This window comes from Rhinoderma darwinii, chromosome 2 (assembly GCF_050947455.1).
Source record: "Rhinoderma darwinii isolate aRhiDar2 chromosome 2, aRhiDar2.hap1, whole genome shotgun sequence".
Lineage (NCBI taxonomy): Eukaryota > Metazoa > Chordata > Amphibia > Anura > Rhinodermatidae > Rhinoderma > Rhinoderma darwinii.
In genome coordinates this window covers 17,833,504-17,847,305 of record NC_134688.1, presented here as the reverse complement: position 1 = coordinate 17,847,305, position 13,802 = coordinate 17,833,504, and the positions used below count along the sequence as shown (strand labels likewise).

Sequence of the window (13,802 nt, the reverse complement as noted above, 5' to 3'; positions counted from 1 at the left end):
CAGGACGAGCACTTCTAAGCTTCGACCCGGCTTTGTCACTTTTATTTAAGTTTTACCCGTGGTTTTATTACTTACTTGATATGACTTTGCACTAAAGCCATTAATAGCACCACCTGGACATGGCTCTCACTTGTAGTTAAGGATATATCCACCCCATTGTATTGATCAGTACAGTAAGTTTGTAAATGCATTTCATTACTCATCATTTACTGATCCAGAGTTACATCCTGTATTATACTCCAGAGCTGCACTCACTATTCTGCTGGTGGAATCAATGTGTACATACGTTACATAACTTAACCTGCACTGATCCTGAGTTACACCCTGTATTATACTCCAGAGCTGCACTCACTATTCTGCTGGTGGAGTCACTGTGTACATACATTACATTACTTGTCCTATACTGATCCTGAATTACATTCTGTATTAGGGCATGGCCACACGTGGCGGATTTCCTCCGTAACTGTCCGCATCAATGCCGCACCTAATCCGGGTTGCGGATTACGGCTGCGGATCTGCCCAAAATGTGCAGAAAATTGATGCGGACTAGCTGCTGCGGACTGCGGGAAAAGTGCTTCCCTTCTCCCTATCAGTGCAGGATAGAGAGAAGGGACAGCACTTTCCCTAGTGAAAGTAAACGAATTTCATACTTACCGGCCGTTGTCTTGGTGACGCGTCCCTCTTTCGGCATCCAGCCCGACCTCCCTGGATGACGCGCCAGTCCATGTGACCGCTGCAGCCTGTGCTTGGCCTGTGATTGGCTGCAGCCGTCACTTAGACTGAAACGTCATCCTGGGAGGCCGGACTGGAGACAGAAGCAGGGAGTTCTCGGTAAGTATGAACTTCTATTTTTTGACAGGTTGCTGTATATTGGGATCGGTAGTCACTGTCCAGGGTGCAGAAACAGTTACTGCCGATCGCTTAACTCTTTCAGCACCCTGGACAGTGACTATTTACAGACGTCTCCTAGCAACGCTCCCGTCATTACGGGAGCCCCATTGACTTCCTCAGTCTGGCTGTAGACCTAGAAATACATAGGTCCAGCCAGAATGAAGAAATGTCAAGTTAAAAAAGCAAGACGCATCCGCAGCACACATAACATGTGCAAGACAGCTGCGGACTTCATTGCGGAAAGTAGAATCTCCATTGAAGTCAATGGAGAAATTCCGCCATGAGTCCGCCACTGCTCCGCAACAGACAGAGCATGCTGCGGACACCAAATTCCGCTCCGCAGCCTATGCTCCGCAGCGGAATTTTACGCATCGTCTAAACGAACACTGCTAAATTAAAGTGGAAGTCAATGGACAAACGGCTCCGCTGCGGATTAACGCTGCGGAGTGTCCGCAGCGGAATTTAAGTGAAATTCCGCCACGTGTGAACCCAGCCTTATACTCCAGAGCTGCACTCCCTATTCTGCTGGTGGAGTCACTGTGTACATACATTACATTACTTGTCCTATACTGATCCTGAATTACATTCTGTATTATACTCCAGAGCTGCACTCACTATTCTGCTGGTGGAGTCACTGTGTACATACATTACATTACTTATCCTGTACTGATCCTGAGTTACAACCTGTATTATACTCCAGAGCTGCACTTACTATTCTGCTGGTGGAGTCACTGTGTACATACATTACATTACTTATCCTGTACTGATCCTGAGTTACAACCTGTATTATACTCCAGAGCTGCACTCACTATTCTGCTGGTGGAGTCACTGTGTACATACATTACATTACTTATCCTGTACTGATCCTGAGTTATATCCTGTATTATACTCCAGAGCTGCACTCACTATTCTGCTGGTGGAGTCACTGTGTACATACATTACATTACTTATCCTGTACTGATCCTGAGATACATCCTGTGTTATACTCCAGAGCTGCACTTACTATTCTGCTGGTGGAGTCACTATGTACATACATTGCATTACTGATCCTGCGTTACAGCAGAAATATGAATGCAGCTCTGGACTATACACGTCTGATTTATGATTGTGTATATACATGTAAAATAGTGCTTAATGGTAGCCATACATGTATTAAAGCCTCCCCTCCACTTCTCTCAACTACAATCTTGAGCCGTGCCAGTGGAGGTCTTAACACTAAAGGACAACAAGACTTTACAATCAGATTATGGGGTGGGAGGTTTCAATAAAGATTGGGATCTATAATCTGGCGAGTCCCTTTCATGTTTGCTACAGACAAAAGAATGGAAATTAATTCATGAAAGAAGTCCAAAGCTTTACCCTACTCCCTCCACTGGGGTCTACTCCTAATCCCAAAGAAGTTTGGTTAATTGTACAATGTCTTTGTGATAGCAAGGGTGTACGATCTATGGAGTCTGATCATGCAACTTAAATGGGACCCTTGGAGAGAAGGTGTTTAGCCCTGATTCTTCCCATCCCCACTACCACTGGGTTTTGAGTACCTGCGCAGTACTCCCCTCTCCAGAGTAACTAGATTATCAACCAAGGGGGGGGGGGGGGGTCCAATGGTCATGTCAAGGGGGAAACCAACACCAGGCTCTTCTGTCATCGGTTGCAAAACCTTGCATTTTAATGTGGGACCCATTATGATCCATGTCATGGGGCCCCTCTTTTCTACGTTAGATAGATGAAACCTTTAATTGGACTCTATATAGGATGTTTCACCCAACAAAACCATTATCGATTCTTGACTAGGCATGGCCCGGGAAGTAGGGAGCTCCAAAGGGTCTCCACCTCTCAGAGGACTTGCTGTAAGTAGGGTGACATTAGGGGAGCCTGGTTTACTGGTCCTGTAACGTGGAGACTTAGCCGTTGTAAATCATCTCCCTCCTGGAAGGTTTGTAGACTCTTCTCACCACCTGATCGTTTTCTTACACTGAACAGAGTACTAGAAGAAGCACTTTCTACCCTCTTTGTGTTGCTCCCCCTCCCCTCCCCATTTACTCCTGTTGTCAGTGTTTGTGTCACGTTCTGTTAACTCCAGTTGTTGATTATTTTGGGTCTGACCTACACAGCTGTGATCCGTTGCTTGCATGTAGCACCTCCGGGTTATTTTAAACTCCAATTTTTTTTTAATTGAAATTGTTGTTTTCTGTTCTTAAATGTGATTAGTCCGGATTATTATTATTTGTGTATGCAGCCTCCAACCATGCACCTCCCGGGGACTCTCCTCTGAGGCAAGCCTGCTTCCAAGATACAACACTGGAGAATTCCCACCCAAAAAATTTAGCAAATGTAAAATTCTCATGTGTGTTTACAGCTGGTGCCGATAAAACTTCTAATTCTCCACCGCCATATTCCCAAAAGTAACATCTGGTTCGAGAACATGTTCATGAGCAAAGACTGTCAGATGCCAAGATAGAGACAAATGTCACTTATCATAATGGCTGTGGTACTGGAGAGTATTAGGGGGCATATGTGAGTAAGTTTGGCACCAGCTGCTCGGGCACAGGTTTCGCTTCTGCATGGAGATGCCATTTAATAGCATCAGTGCTATTAAAATGTGGACATCACTGTCAGAGAGAGGGGTTGTTTGCTTCCATTGGGTATGGTGTAAAGTCAATAATCTAATATGTATGGAGAGCCCAACCGTTCCTCCTATGGCAGCATTGGAGGAGGGGGGGGGGATCTAATATGTTATTTTTTGTTTTTTCGTAGTCACATTCCAAGAGTCAAACTTTTTTATTTTTCCGTCAACATCGCCGTATAACGTTTCTTTTTTTTCTTTTTTGGCGAAACGTGTTGAACTTTTCAATTGCACTATTTTTGGGTACTTCTAAGTAATTGATAAAAAAATTTGGGGGGGAGGAAATTAAAAAAGAAAAAAAACAGCTGTGCCCAGCATTGTAATTTTTTTTTTCTTCGTTTTAGTTTTACATGGTTCACTATGCGGTTATGAACAACATGTTTGAGGGTTGGGTAGGTTTGAGCAAACAACCCCTAACCAAAAATCTCTGATCTGTTAGGAGGGGCAGTATCCGTAGTTTGAGCACAACACGCACGCTGCGGATTCGGATCTGGTCCAGGGTAACCATTTAGTAGACATTGGCTTTATTACTACTGGAGCTTGAGTGGAAGTCTCCCGATGTGAATCGTCCGATGCGGAGTCTACCGGCTCATGATGTAAGAAGACAGTCCGGAAACCACTGTTGTATCTTGGCCAGGTTGTCCTCCCAGCAGTGGGACCATCTTCATACCACCAGTAGATTGGAGATCCGAGAACAGAACCCCTTTCTCACGTCCGCCCCTTCTCTTTTTTCCAGATGCAGTTCATGTAACCCAACCGGACGGGAGCGCCCTTAGAAGAAAAGAAAAAAGGCTACGTAACAAATCCCTACTTCCAGTCAAATCCAAGCTGCTGATAAGAAGTTCTCCCCACGCGAACGGTACCAGAACCAGCTGTACGCAAACCTTCGTGACGAAGGGGCCGCCACAGCCTCCGGCACTTTGGAACGGCGGTAACGAGTCCTATTGTGGGAATACAGTAATATTTCAGAGAGTGTCATGTATTTGGCTATACTGTGTGAAGTGAGGGGGGTGGGGGGTACAAACTTTCTGCTCCTGATCACTTTCCCCCTATGGCACAGAACAAGGGAATACGAGAAGCGCAGCCGGTCTCATTAACCCACGCAAGTCATGTTCCTTTTCTCCAGGCCGTAAAATGAGGGTACCGCACCCCCCCCCCACCCCCATTCCCTCTCGCTACACAATTTCAGATATATAAATATATATATATTCAGTTTGCAGTAGACATTCCTTATGTATTATTTGTATTTATTTATGATTATCAGTTTAACGATTAATGTATCAAACACCTTATGAAACATGTATGGATGTAAAGCATTATTTTTTTTTTAATTATTTCTTTTAATTAAAGTGATTCCATACCAAGCACTAAATATAAGTCAAGTCCGTATACTGCTAATGGGGGAGGGTAAATTCACTAGACCTATTGAGCTGCTTTAATTCCAATAGTGGGAGACGTGCCTAGAAGTCCGCAAAGGGGGGAGGGGTATGGGGTATTTAGGATGAGCACTACATAAATCGGATCACCGGTGGGATATCGCTTCGTGCTTGGCAGAATATTATTTTACATTTGACATGTTAATGCCTTTTTAAGAAAAAAATAGTAAAAAAAAAATGAATGTGAGGAATTGCTTTCGTTGTATAATTTCCTTTAAAAGGTTGGGGGTGGGGGGGTTAATAAATGTCATATGAGGAGGGGGGGGGGGGATTTTAAACCTGTCACTTTAAGTGCCATAACGTGTTTTCCATATTATAATTTGAAATTTGAGGGGCTAAGCCACACCCCTTTTCCCCCGCTGTAACCCATTGCTGATACAGGTAATGACCCTGGACAATAACCCCCGGCCCTCCAATGGGAGAGCGCCGAGTCAGACCCTTGTCATGCAGTGCCTTACAGCCGCGCACGCCCTACACCGACCATTTTTTTGGCTCTGTTTTAAAGGGGTAAACCCCCCCCCCAGCGCTGTTGATCAGCGCTCGTCATGTAAATAAATCTTAAACGCTGGAAGGAACGTCTGAAAGGGAAATTCTTGGCATGAAAGCAATTCTGTACATGAAACGCGTACCTGCTGCATTGTCTCTGCAGATTCTATTTTTGTTTAAAATATAAAATTGTATGTGGTCAGGAATTGGTGGATTTTCAAATAAAATTCAGCTTCAACAGGTTGTTTTGCATCTGAAGTTTTGTTTTTTTTTTGTAAAATCACTAAATTTGAAGTGTAATGCCAGGCTTAAAGAAAAACTACTTCCCCCAAAAAATGGTTCTTACTGTTACAGTACGGTCTCTACGTGGTAGCAACTGGAGACTGTTTTCTACATGACATTTACCGCCAAGACTCCGCTCTTTTGTGTTCTTCCCGTATTCCTACACGGGTATCGGTTGGCAACGAAGTTGTGGCCATGATGGAAAAGAGTTAAAGGGGTTGTCCAGGATTTGCAGAACATGGCTTCTTTCTTCTACAACAGCGCCACGCCTGTCCACGGTTTGTGTGTGGTATTGCGGCTCAGTCCCATTTACTTCAATGGAGTTGAGCTGCAATACCAGACACATCCCATGGACCGGTGTGGTGCAGTTTTTAGAAGAAGGCAGCCATGTTTTTCTAATCCTGTTCAACCCCTTTAAATGTGGATTTTCACCTATAGATTGGGAAATGTTTACGGCCGTTCCCTTATAAATGATTTACAATCAGGACCATTTCAGCTAATAGGAGTCAGCCGGAAAACGGATTCAGCACATTGCGACCACTATCTCCTCACACCATTGACTGAATGTCAGAAAATAGCACGGGAGGAAAGGGGGGGGGGGGTACTGCGGGGAAAGGATCCCGGAGTAAGGCCCCATGCACACGGCCATGCCCGTAATTACGTGCCGCGATTGCGGGCATGGACGGCTGCAGCGCCCGCTCCTGGTCTAAATTTCTCACATCTGGACATCACACGTCAGATTTAACTTCATAGAAAATCTGGTCGCCTGGAAGTGCGGGATGAATCTGGGCGCCTGGAGGAAACCCATGCAAACCGGCAACCTAAATCTATTTAGATATTCAATCTCATGACCCCAGGATCTGGTTACAGATGTCCATTCTACAGCTTGTCAGCAAAATCATCATATATATATATACCCTATAACAGTGGGCGCCAGCCGAGGAACGAAGGCCAGAGGTTCTGGGAGAAGGGAGTTCTGTGGTTCCCAAAGGTCCTGAAACACGAAACCCCCCCCCCCCCCCCCCAGCCTAAGTCCTTTCTGAAAAGTATGCCATGTTGGTTTAAGCACCTCTACCCCTTGTGGCACGACATCATCTGACCATAGAGAAAGGACATAGCACCGCTAACAAGGGGGGGTGGAGACGCTGCGGAGAAGAATGCTACTGTCATGAGATACCAGTCTACGGGGGGAGGGGGATGTGATGCTGGGAAGATCTCAATCAGTAGGGGGCGTCACACCGCAAAGGGGAATTGAAAAGACACATGGCATTCTGTAGCTCCTTTCAGGTTCTCTTTATACCGTTTACTCTTCTGATTACGGTTTATTATTTCGGTCTCATGTGAATGTCTTTATTTTTTGTGTAGAAGCTGCCACTCTACATCATTGACTCGTAAAACATCCATTCGATTTATTCCCAGTGGATCAACCGTTAACATAATTCTTTGTAATCGCAAAACATGAACGAATTTCGTAGGGAAGTCAATGGAATTGTTGGGGGGGGGGGGGGGCATGAAAATGAATCAAAATAGTTATGGGGTTATTTCACCGGAAAAAAAAGCCCTTTCCTTCTAGCCAGAGTAGAGTCGCTACCAAAGAGCCGCTGTGCCATACTCAACTGGTCCATGTATTCCAAAGACTGCTGTCATTTCCCCTGCAGTGGCCGCTGTGTACCCGCTTTAATGTGTTAACGACTTAAAGGGTTTGCACCAGAATCGGTTGATAATTGGTTGCTGGGACCCCACCATTCATGAGAACAGGGGTCCCGAACTGCTTGTTCCTCCTTACTGCTAGACTGCAGTGAGGAGGAGCTCGAATATGAGGGTGGTGGTAGCGCGAACGCCCACCGCTCCATTAAATGTCTATGGGACTGACGGAAACAGCCAATCGCTTTACTGGGCTGTTAACGTCTTTCTCATAGACTTGCGCATGCTCAACCACCGCTCTATTCAATGTCGTCTTCGCTGCGGTCGACCAGTTCTCGAGATCGGTTGCGGTCTCAGCGATCAGACAAATTCGACCTATCCTGTGTATTGTCTATTCTGGGGAAAACCCCTTGTAAATTCATGAGACTACCCCTTTAAGCTGGCCATAAGATCTTTCATGATGCTACTAGTTTATACCCATTCTAAGGCCTCGATTTGAAGGGCCTTAAAAAAAATCCTATGCCGGATGAAGAGTCCGCCTATTATACCAGCAGGTTGAACTTCCTGATGCCACAAGCTCTTGATGCTTTAATAGTGGTCACCCAGACTGGAAGGTAAGTGGTTGCTAGGCAACCTAACGTATCAAACCCTGGAGTAAGTGAAGAAACCATGGATTCTGCAAATGTATCTAATACTAATGTTATGTTGGGCTTTAATCCTACCCTGGGTCATCCCGGCCACTAAATGCTATACAGTCACGTGACCTGAGACACTTCCGCTTTGGTCAGCCTGGAGGCCTTCAAACAATGGCCATCTCAGGAAACAGTCATCATGCAGGCTTCCGTGTTTCCACCACCGGCTGTAATTCTATTGGCATAGCGTCGATGTATAGACCTTCCTGCGATTGTCCCAGCGTCTGATGAATGATGTCCGTACTAGAAGTGCCGTTTGTGGTGTCCTTTATGTTCAGCTGATTATGGAAAGGCAGATTTTATCATCCTCGGTGTCACCGGCCACTTTAATCTGTTTTGATTGCTGCTCTCTGAGTGATCTGGGCGCTTTGTGCCCGCGCTCTCCTTGTGTATCGGTTTGGTTTGCCCCATAACACTTAAGAGTTTCAGCTCCAGGGGGCCCAGTTTTAAATATTCCTATTAAAAGAAATAAAAATGCATGTTTTAGTGCTAAAAAAAGATGAAAGGTTTTCCGGTTTCAGTAAATAATGGTTAATGAATGTATGATAAAGTTATTACATTTTCTAGTATACATTGTGCATCAATTCATTGCATATTTATGCTTGCAGTCAGTGAATGGGAACCTTCATTGTATAAATTCAGAGGATGGGAATCTGCCACTCGTCATGTGATCACATATGTGAATAGCCTGACCTGAGACTGTTCATTGTTTACTTCCAGTGACAGCAAGCAGAGGTAAAGAATTGATATACAAAGTATAGAAGAAAATAGAAGTGGGTTTGTCAATTCACAATGACAGGCTAAAAACCAGTACAGATCTAATAATTTTCGCAGCCTAGACTTTGCTACAATTGTATCCAATCTACAGAAACCTTTAAGTTAAAAAACTTGTACTCCAGACTGATACATTGTAACAACTTCGATCTATGGTAAAGGAACACTCCGGAAAAAAAACCATTATGCTTAGTGCAGGTCCTAAGGGGGCGGTGCAGGACCCAGGAAATTCTCATGGTTCTTTGAATACCCGTGTCATGTTCTGCCCCTTCAGGACCTTCACTAGGCATAACCGTGTGTGACTTTTAAGCATCCGTACAGAATCTGATGGGGTCCCCTCAAAGCCCCTGTTTAAAGGGGTTAAATGTAGGTCACGATGTTTTAAATTGACAGTAATGACTTTTTAGTTTTTCTGTCTTGATCTTATACCTGCAGCGGTAATGTCAGTGTTGTGCTTGCTCTGGGGTTGCCATGGCATCAACAGATGCTACATGTGACCTGTAATCCTATGAATGTGTTATATGTTGGTCACATGACAGGATGTCTATACAACGTCTGACGCTACTATGGCCTCCCCAGAGCAAGCGCAATGTTAGTGTAGCAGTTCTTGATCTCATGACTGCAGTAGTAATGTCAATATTGCGCTTGCTCTGGGGTTACCATAGTAACTACTGATGTGACCTGCACTCTTGTGAATGTGCGGTTATGCATTGAGGTCACATGATGGGATGTCTATACAACATCTGACACTACTATGGCAACCCTGATATTAGTGCAGCAGTTATGAGATCGGGGGAAAGAAAAAACACTAAGGGTCAGTTCACACTAAGTATATTTGGCGCTAATTTTGACATGGAAACCACCTCTGAATCCGCGCCAAAAAACGTCAGAAATCCCCTCCCATTGATTTCACGGGGAGGCAGAGGCTTTTTTTTTTTTTTTTTTCGGACGCTTGCGGGCGGAAAAAAGCGGCATGTCCTTTTTTTTTTTTCTCTCTAATTTCTGAGTATTTTTCGTGGTGTCTTTTTACCCGCGATCCTTACACTAGCTTCAATGGCCGTGGCAAAAAATGCAGCGGAAAAATACATGCAGGCAGTTCAATATCTGCCTGCAAAAAACTGCGTGACCAGGACCTTAAAGAGCCTTCCAAGCAGGGGGCTGATTTTCAAAGTGATGACCTATCCACAGGATGGGTCTCCAGTATATGATCGGTGGTGGTCCGACGCCTGGACCCTGCACTGATCGGCTGTCAGAAGCTATGCAGTGGTCGTGTCGGGAGCAGACGGCTCATATACTGGAGACCTATCCTGTATCCTGTGGATAGGTCATCAGTATGAATCAGATCCATGCTTAAATGGATTGTCCAGGCAGGGGGCAGTTTTTCAAAGTCGTCCTCACTGCAGTCGTGTGGGTGAGTATGTATGAGGTACTCAGGACCCCGCATTTTAGTGATCGGTAGGGCCCCCAGTGATCAAACACTTATCACCTATCCCTCCAATATGAATGCTGAATACAGTGTCCCACCTTGCAGCCCTCCTCCTTCTCCTCCTCCTCGTGTAATAGACAATGCAGCTTTCGGGCAGTCGCGGAGTTCGTGTCTTTTCCGTTCACATAAATGATGTCCCCCTCAGCTGTGAGCGCCTCGCTCTTACGTCCTTCCCCTAGAGGTAAACATATTACAGTCATCCATCTTCCGCTCTTATAAACGGGGACCTGTCACCATGTAAATGCCGGGCGATGCCTCATCGATACCTAACATGGAGACGTACGGGATCAGTCCACATGATGGATGTCTATATTGGGTCTAGGTGATGGGTCATCTGTAAAGAGCGCCAACCAACAATCCCATAGGACGCGACCGTAATCTGAGTACAGGACAGATCTGTGTATAGTCCATAAATATAAGATAAAAACACCATCGGCGTAGCCACCGCAAAAAAAATGTATACAGCAGAGAGCTGAAGAGCGTGACAGTGGAGCGGCATTCAGAATTTAACCGCTGTGACTATGTCCTGTGGATTGCACAGCCCAATCCAGCACTGCCCACAGCTCCTCTCCTGCCCCCGTCTGTCACCGATGTGGTACCCCCTCCCCAAGTATCACATGTGCCATTCCACCACCCACGGTCATCTCATTACAATAATTATAATAAGATACAACGTTATTCCCTTCACCTGTCGTAGATTGGTTGGTATTAACACATATAGGAGTTTATCTATTGGGAGTTGTAGGTACTTACATCTTAGGGTGTGTTCACCCACAAATCGAAAAACTACTGTCAAATACGGAGTTATTTTCAAGGGAAACCGCCTCTGACTTTCAGCCGTTTTTTGATGCGTTTTTTTGCGGCTGTTCTATTGACACAATGAAAAACGGCTCAAGAAGTGACATGCGCTTCTTTTTACGGGGCATTTTTATACACGCCATTTTTTTCAAACGGATATTTAAAAAAAAACGCCCTGTCGGAAGGGACCGAAAATCCATAGGCAGATGTTTGGAGGCATTCAGCTTCTGTATTTTGAGCCGTTTTACGGCCCGAAAAAACAGCTGAAAATAAGCCGTGTGAACATACGTGTAGCTGTTGTCACAACATAACATCACAATCCCTTCTTAGGCAGCTGTAGGTGTATTAGATGTAGAAACGTGCTTAACCTGCAGATTTTGTATCTTTTTCCCCTCCCCCTGCTGCTTCTGTATATGTACGTTTTCGCTCTCTCCGTGCCTGCTGCGCGGGCGGGCACCTCCTCATGTGATGTTAGTGCTATTCCCAACACTGAGCAGATCAGATGTTTCCCCTTTCCCCTCTCACAGCATCCAGTCTCACAGACTAAGATAAACTGCAGCTGCATCTTCCTCCTCCTCCCTTTCATTTATGTTTTTTTTTAAGATATATATTTTTGGGGTGGCTGAGGTTCACAGAGAGCCTACAGGCAGACTGCTGGAAAGTGCGGACGATGTCACTTCCCCTATAAGATATATTACATTTCATATATTCACATGTACTACTGATTTATCAACCTCTACAGACTCCACCTATTGTGTGCCAGGTTATACCAGCCTAGTGATACCCTCCAGTCTCCTGCAATGTAGTTATAGCACTAGAATGCCAACATGTGAGTGTCCGAGCTGCAGTATGGATGATGGTGTAGGGGGCCTATGTTCTCAGCCTGTGGTATGTGCACCCCATGCCAGGTCTCCAGGGGGTACTGGCACTACCCACAGGGTATGACCATAGTCTTGGGGGGAGGGGGGGCACTGAGAAATTCTGGATTAGATCTTTGGGATGTTAGACGGAGGTTCTACATTAAATATGGAGTCATAAGTTCTGTATCCAGATCAATCTCTAGATTATGGCGTCACTTTCTCAAGAAGTTTCAGCACCTGATGTCGTGTTCAGCTCTAGTGAAGCAAAGTCTTGTAGTAATCCGTCTGCGGGGAGGTCCAGGCCGACCACCTGAGTCAAGAACGTGTTCCTGTAATGGAGGGACAGACATAGGACACGTTACACTCGACATCTGAGGGTTTTCTGGACATATTTGATAAGACGCTGAGCTGCTGAGGACCCTGATCCTTCTACTGTGACCTCCCACCGATCTCCTACCCCCGCCACCCATAATAACACCCTCCTGTCACATGGAGTTCTGTCCTCACTAATATCATCAGGTGAGTGGACAGGTCACTGCCTCCTACAATTCCAGCACACTCCTGAAATGCTCTGTGCTGCTGGGGACCCTGCTCCTATGTAGTTTTCCATTTGCAACCTCCCACTTTCATTCCCCTCCACACATCACGACAAGCAGCTTTCTCACTAATATCATATGAGTGGATTGTTTACTGCCCACCGCCAGATCAGCACTTAAAATACTCTGTGCTGCTGTAGACCCTGCTTCTTTCAACATCTATTTTGTAACTGTCAGCCTGTGATCTTCCACTTGCCTCCCTGACACTGCCCCAGCGAACTGCAGGCATGTCCTCAATAACATTATCACATGAGTGATTACTACACTACTATTCTGAAATACTCTGTGCTGCTGCTCATGCCTCTACTTGTGTCCATCCTCCTGTCATGACATTGCCCCATTACAGACAGTCCTGTCCTTACATCATCACATTAGTGGACAAGACACTGCCTCACAGGAGATCAGCACATTCCTCTCATGAAATACTCTGTGCTGCTGCTCATTTCTCTAATCTCTTACTTGTGGTTATCCTCCTCCTATCGTGACGCTGCCCATCACCTAGAGTCCGATCCTCGCGTCATCACACGAGTGGACAAATTGCTGCGCCCCCAAGATCAGCATACCAATTTCCTGAAATACTCTGTGCTGCTGTGCAGTTTTTTTGTTGTTTTTTTTAAATGTTTTACTTGTGTTTATCCTCCTATCTTGACACTTCTCTTGTCACATGCAGCCCTGTCCTCACGTATACAAATAAGTGGACAGGTCACTGCCCCCACGAGATCAGCACACACCACTCCTGAAATACTCAGTGCTGCTGCTCATTCCTCTAATGTCTCACTTTTGTTCATTCTCCTATCTTGACACTGCTCTTGTCACATGCAGCCCTGTCCTTAGATATACACAAGTGAACAGGTCACTGCTCCCCCACAAGATCAGTACACTCCTCTCCTGCTGCTGTCATTGTTATTCCTCTGATCATTGTCTACAATGTTTCTGTCCCGCTCATTTTAAGGCTGTATACACACAGAAAAACATATATAGATATAGCGAATTGCTGTTCAGACCCTCGTAATGAGCACCTGAGAACCATCGATAATCACGAGGACAAACGGGTTATCTGCAAACAGTGGAGAATAGTGATTGTAGCCGAAATCTAACTGGGTGCTAAAAGTTCATATAGTTCTCCATGAGTCATTGTGCTGCGTGGGATGTAAATTTGATCTTGGAATAATAATAATAATAATCTAATCCTCTTATCTTTACAATATGGATATATCTACAGGGGTCATGC

General features: G+C 45.2%; 2 protein-coding genes across 11 annotated transcripts in view; one reads left to right on the top strand and one right to left on the bottom strand.

Annotated features, from left to right (window-relative positions):
- PICALM (phosphatidylinositol binding clathrin assembly protein) overlaps nucleotides 1-5,682 on the top strand; it is an 82,976-nt gene extending 77,294 nt beyond the window's left edge. For all 9 annotated transcript variants that reach the window (XM_075851415.1, XM_075851414.1, XM_075851413.1 and 6 more), the window contains one exon: nucleotides 4,254-5,682. Coding sequence is in view for 1 of the 9 variants with exons in the window: in XM_075851418.1 (XP_075707533.1) it covers nucleotides 4,254-4,268 (15 nt within the window). In the remaining 8 variants the exon portion in view is untranslated. The remainder of the gene's footprint in view (nucleotides 1-4,253) is intronic.
- A 1,140-nt stretch (nucleotides 5,683-6,822) lies between these two features.
- Nucleotides 6,823-13,802, bottom strand: part of CCDC83 (coiled-coil domain containing 83) — a 33,886-nt gene continuing 26,906 nt past the window's right edge. For both annotated transcript variants that reach the window (XM_075849942.1, XM_075849943.1), the window contains 3 exons: nucleotides 12,213-12,304; nucleotides 10,356-10,492; nucleotides 6,823-8,513 (listed from right to left, as the gene is read on the bottom strand). In XM_075849942.1, coding sequence (XP_075706057.1) covers nucleotides 8,340-8,513; nucleotides 10,356-10,492; nucleotides 12,213-12,304 — 403 coding nt within the window. In that variant the 3' untranslated portion in view covers nucleotides 6,823-8,339. The remainder of the gene's footprint in view (nucleotides 8,514-10,355; nucleotides 10,493-12,212; nucleotides 12,305-13,802) is intronic.